This window comes from Egretta garzetta, unplaced genomic scaffold (assembly GCF_000687185.1).
Source record: "Egretta garzetta isolate BGI_Z169 unplaced genomic scaffold, ASM68718v1 scaffold390, whole genome shotgun sequence".
Classification (NCBI taxonomy): domain Eukaryota; kingdom Metazoa; phylum Chordata; class Aves; order Pelecaniformes; family Ardeidae; genus Egretta; species Egretta garzetta.
The window spans coordinates 149,303-154,988 of NW_009258382.1; the positions used below are offsets into that span (position 1 = coordinate 149,303).

A 5,686-nucleotide genomic window follows, 5' to 3' on the forward strand; every position below is an offset into this window, starting at 1 on the left:
GATCTTGTGGTCGGGGCTGTCCTGGGGGGAGGCGTGGGTCAGGGGCTGCCCTGCCCCGCACGCCCCCTGCCCCCCAAGGCCCTCCCAGCCTGGTGGTCCCCAGCGCCGCGGCCGCGCTGCTTCTCCCTGGGGGCACAGGCACCCCAACGCAGTCACTACTCACGATCTGGAGGGGGCGGATGGACATGAGGCTGTCGCTGTTGTGGCTGTTGGACCAGGAGTCCCAGCGTGGGTAGTCCCCCTTCTCCAGCACAAACTGCTCCCCCGCGAAGGCTTGCCGCTCGAAGCCCAGCCACCTGCGGGGCCAGGGGGTCGGGGATGGCACGGCCACCCCTGCATGGGGGGAGCGCCCCAGCACAAGGCAGGATGGCTCCCCTCCAGCACAGGGGTGCCGGGGATGCTCTCCCTGCCGCCCCACCCCAGGGCTTGTACGTCCTCTGCACCCCGGACTTACGGGCCAGACTCCACCTGGATGGAGCCCACCTTCTCCAGCTCCTTCTCGTTGATGTTGGGGAGCTCCTCCGTCAGCTCACACTTCTTCCCCTGGAAATTCTCCAGCTCATAGATCGTGATCTAAAGTGGGGAGAGACTCCATCAGCTGCCGCCATGGCCACGCTGCCGGGGGGAGCACCCCGCACCAGTGTGGGACCCCCCTGGCAAACGCAGGCAGCAGCAGAGCGGAGCTCTCTGGCCACGTCCCCTCCATCCCTGCTGCCCCACGGCACCGCCGCCGCTCCTCTCCTGTGGCAAAGCCGGACCCCACCACGTGCCTCTGCCCCAACAGACGGCTCCCGGGCTTCGCTCCACAGCCGGGTATTGGCCAAAAATGTTTGCTCAGTAAAACGTAGGTTGGTATTTCATCTGTGACAGGCTGAAAACAAGCTGACCGGCTCAAACACAGCATCAAAACCACAGAGGGTTTGGGCTAAGAGCCCCCCTAAGAGCCTAGGCTGCGGTCTCCTGCCCCCAGCCCACCCCCAGCCCATCCTTGCCTTCTCACTGCCCCCTCCGGATCCATTTGTTCCCCAGGCCTGGCCTGGAACAAGCTTGGGTTTTGGCATTTTCCTCTGAACCCTGCCGGGTGCAGAGCCCACAGCGCGTCGCAGGGACCCCCCGCTCCCGCAGAGCTTGGGGCTGAGCCACAGGGTGGGGAGCAGGGCCCAGGGTGTCCAGCGCAATTCGGGGACCAGGAGGGTCGGCACGGCAGCCCGGCTGCACACGCGTGTGGCCAGGCACCCCCCAGCCCCAAGGGCGTCCCAGCTGAAATCCCTGAGCCCGGGCAAGGGCAGAGCCTCCTGCAGACACTGCGCGATGGGGGGTATCAAGGGACGGAGGAGGTGACACCCGTGGGTCCTCAGGAACTTCTTCCCACTGCAAAGCAATAAGCCCAGCCCAAGCTCCTGGCACCTCTTCACCCCATTTGCAGGACCTGCCCCCCGCGCCCCCCCAGCCTTCCTCAGCCAGGAGCTTCCCGGGCTGCAGCCATTGCAACGCCCGCCGCCGATTTCCCTCTAACCAACCCACGAGCCTAAGAATTAGAACCTAAAAAAACGTGCGAGGGATTTCCCTGCTCAAACCTACAGCCGATCCTTGCCGGGAGGGGGTACTTTATCTCCTGGATTAAGACGCTGCACACCAGACCGTCAGGAAAACGAACTTGGCAGCCAGGAACACAGTGAGCAGCGTCTCCGCCTGCCAGGCGGCAGCAAATCCCCCGAACGAAGCCTCCCCCCCGGCCCACAGCCCTGCACAGCTCAGCCCGGTGGGCGAGGAGCAGATTTATCAGCACGGTGACCTACAGCATCGCCCGAAGCCTGTCCGTAACCAGTTGCCCCCAGTATACCTTGTAATTGCCACCTCGCTCGCCAGCACCCTCCCCAGTCACCATCTGCTCGGGGGGACTTTGCTGCTCAGTCATGGTGCCTGAAAAACCCAAATTGCAGGAGGTTAAACCAGCATCGCTTTTACGTGAGGTATCAGCCTTTAAACCCTAAAGCGTTGATAAAATAGAGATGAAGCTGGCGTGGGAACGGGTAGCAAATGTTAATCAGCTCCCCCCGAAAGCCGCAGCGGTCAATCCCGGGGGATGTCCAGGCTGGAAGGAAGCACTCCCTTATCCATCCTCCTCTCCCTCCTGCACGGGGGCCCTGCGTCCTCACCCGGGCATCACCGTGGGGGCAGAGAGCCCACGACCGAACCAAGTGACACCACCTTCCAGGTGACACAGGAGCCCTCTCCGACCCTGGGCAGCTCGCCCGGTTGCTCACTGAACTCACGTCTAAAAGCCTAAGCCTGCCCTTGGCTTCCAGGCAGGAATTTGCCGGGTTTCCAGCTGCTGAGATCCTTCCCCACTAACGTAACTCCGACGGCTCTCCCTTGCCCCTGCAGTCCCAGGGGGGCACCAGACCCTCCGGGAACATCTCACGGAGTTCCCACTGGAATAGGAAACCCCGTCCGAAGGCGCCTTCCCTGCCTGCTCTCGCCGCGCTAACGCGAGGGGCTGTTGAGGGGTTAGCAGGAGATGAAGAAACCAGGGTTGACCGGCGTCCGTAAGCAAAACCCGGCAGCGTCACTGCCCGCGAAGCGTTAGCAAAAGGTTTGCTATAGCGAGACCTCGGCTCAGACGCGCTAATTCTTTTTGAAAGCCCTTTCCAGTCCCAGCAGTGCCGCCGCTACCTCTCCCGGCGTGGTTCCGCTCTGCCGGCCGGCGCGGGCAGCCCTGCTATTTATGGGTTGCTCCTGAACAGAACAGCACATTATTTGGACGCTGATACAGCAGCTGCGTCCACTGAATTCCAGCCGTGAGATTTCAGCTCAATAGCGCGGGCTCCCAGCGTGCTATGGAAGCGTTATTCAGATTTCTCCCGGCCGTCCCTTAAAAATGTGTCACTCGATTTACAGAAGATTAACGTCGAAATTCCCATCAGCACGTTCACGCTGCTTCTTGCCAGGCTCTCTGGAAAACTCTCCCATCAGCAGTTAACGGGAGGGTTCAGCTTAGAAACCAAGCACAGCAAAAAAAAAAAAAACCCAAACAAAAAACCAAAAAAAACCACATGCAAAATATTTACAGCTTGTTTGGGCTCGAAGGCGAGAGGAGACGCGGGGCCGGTGTCTGCTCCCCGGAGCTCTGCTGAGGACAGGCTGAGGGAGTTGGGCTTGTTCAGCCTGGAGAAGAGGAGGCTGCGGGGAGACCTGATTGCGGCCTTTCAGTACCTAAAGGGGGCCTATAGGAAAGACGGGGAGAATCTTTTTAGTAGGGCCAGCAGTGACAAGACAAGGGGTAATGGTTTTAAACTAAACCAGGGTAGGTTTAGACTAGATATAAGGAATGTCCCTGCTCCTGCAGGGGGGTTGGACTAGATGACCTCTAGGGGTCCCTTCCAACCCAAAACATTCTATGATTCTATGAAGCTGGGGGCACCACGGCTGCCACTCGAGGTGCTGGTCCTCGCCTCGGCTGTGAGCCTTGCCAGGAAGGTTCTCTCCATCCAGGCCCCTTTCCTCCTTTGCGCCCCGTTTCACCTCCCTGCCCCGTGTGTTTGCTGGGAGCACCGCACGAACCCTGGGCTCAAGGAGATGAACGGGGTCTTTTGGGAGCCAAGGGCCTCGTCCGTGGGCCCGTCCATCGTTACAGGCAAAGCGTGCCCTGAGGAGGGGAACGCGCAGTGCTCCCCCACCAGGTGCCAAGCCGAGAGCGTTTGACTTTGCCGTAGGGGGTCCGACTCCCTCTTCTTCAGCAGACACTGAGCCACGTTCAGCTGAAGCGATGGGACGAGGGGAAACGGCCTCAAGTTGTGCCAGGGCAGGGTGAGGTTGGACATTGGGAAGAATTCCCTCCCCAAAGGGCTGTCAGGCACTGGAAGGGGCTGCCCAGGGAAGGGGTCGGCGATGGGATGAGGGGCACCGGCCTCAAGTTGTGCCAGGGCAGGGTGAGGTTGGCCATGGGGAACAATTCCTTCCCCTTGGGGCTGTCAGGCACTGGAAGGGCCTGCCCAGGGAAGGGGTCGAGTCCCCATCCCTGGGGGGATTTAACAGCCGGGCAGAGGCGGTGCTGAAGGCCAGGGTTTGGGGGTGGACAGGTACGGTTGGACTCGATGATTTTAAAGGGCTTTTCCAACCCAACGATTCTATGATCTCTCTGCTCTCGCGGGGTTTCCTACCTGCTCTGACCCTCTCTAGTCTGAAAGCGAACAACTCCACGTGAAACATTTACCGAAATTGCCGAGAAGCCACTCCACGAGGGCAGGCTGGACAAACTGGAAGGCTGTCTCGTTGGCCGATGTTGGGAAAAGCGTCCCGCCTGCGCAGCACCCCGGTGGAGCTCTCTGCTGCCGTGGCTGTACCGGAGCCACGCGTTGGAGCCCCTTGTGGCAAGTAGCTCAGCAGCCTCTGTTGTCACGGGCCAAATGGCATTTTGTGCCCAGCACGGCGCAGCCATTTGACATCGCCCACTTTCACTGCAGTCCCCTTTTCCCACGTTCATCTTTTCCTTTGGATACGAAACTGCTTGGCTGTACAACAGACGCTGACTTCTGAGGCCTCAGAAGAGAACAGAGCGTGTTGATTTGTCTCGTTCCGCAAACACAACAGCCACAGATCAGAAATACAGAATTTTACCCTACCAGTCCGTTCCCTGCCCGCGTCCCCACCACGCTCAGCTCTGCAGTGCCCGCGAATCTTCCTGCCCCGAGCTCGGGGAGCCTGGACATTGATAAAGCGATTACAGGGACGCGACAGAAGGGGCACTAGATCTCATTGATTTGTCTTCCCAACAGAACTCCATTTCCCTTTGCTGTCAGCCTCTTAAATCCCTTTGAGAAATGCTGAGAGTGTTAGAAAACTTTTTTCCTTACTATCTAGGAAAGCTAAACCTGAATGGTTACTCGTACAGTAGCAAGAATAGCAGCCAGGATATCTTCTATTACCTCGGAAATTATGTGGTACACAATATTTTCCATAGCACAACACATTTACTGTGACCCGCATTTTCATATTCTATAAGGCTACGTGGACCGATATAAAATTTTAGTCTATACAATAGCTCCTTTAGGCTCGATACCATCACGTTTAATATGGAAAGAGCACAATCCATGAGCCATCGACCTTGTTTCTCCTCCAAATCCCACCAGAAGACTCAAAAGTTATTTCATAGAATCATAGAATCACAGAATCACAGAATGGTTTGGGTTGGAAGGGACCCCTAGAGGTCACCCAGCCCAACCCCCCTGCAGGAGCAGGGATACCTTGAACCACATCAGGCTGCTCAGAGCCCCGTCCAACCTGGCCTGGAATGTTCCCAGGGATGGGGCCTCCACCCCCTCTCTGGGCAACCTGTTCCAGTGTTTCACCACCCTCATTGTAAAGAACTTCTTCCTTATATCTAGTCTAAACCTACCCTGGTTTAGTTTAAAACCATTACCCCTTGTCTTGTCACTGCTGGCCCTACTAAAAAGATTTTCCCCATCTTTCCTATAGGCCCCTTTAGGTACTGAAAGGCCGCACTCAGGTCTCCCTGCAGCCTCCTCTTCTCCAGACTGAACAAGCCCAACTCCCTCAGCCTGTCCTCATAGGAGAGGTGCTCCAGCCCCCGGATCATTTTTGTGGCCCTCCTCTGGCCCCACTCCAACAGTTCCATGTCCTTCTTGTGCTGAGAGCTCCAGAGCTGGACGCAGTACTCCAGGTG

General features: G+C 58.2%; 1 protein-coding gene across 1 annotated transcript in view; it reads right to left on the reverse strand.

The window, feature by feature from the left end:
- LOC104128329 (beta-crystallin B3-like) overlaps positions 1-5,686 on the reverse strand; it is a 15,960-nt gene that overhangs the window by 7,878 nt on the left and 2,396 nt on the right. Inside the window, exons 2-5 of the mRNA XM_035896646.1 lie at positions 1,844-1,923; positions 455-573; positions 164-296; positions 1-21 (exon numbers count right to left, since the gene is read on the reverse strand). Of these exons, the coding sequence (XP_035752539.1) occupies positions 1-21; positions 164-296; positions 455-573; positions 1,844-1,918 (348 nt within the window). The 5' untranslated portion in view covers positions 1,919-1,923. The remainder of the gene's footprint in view (positions 22-163; positions 297-454; positions 574-1,843; positions 1,924-5,686) is intronic.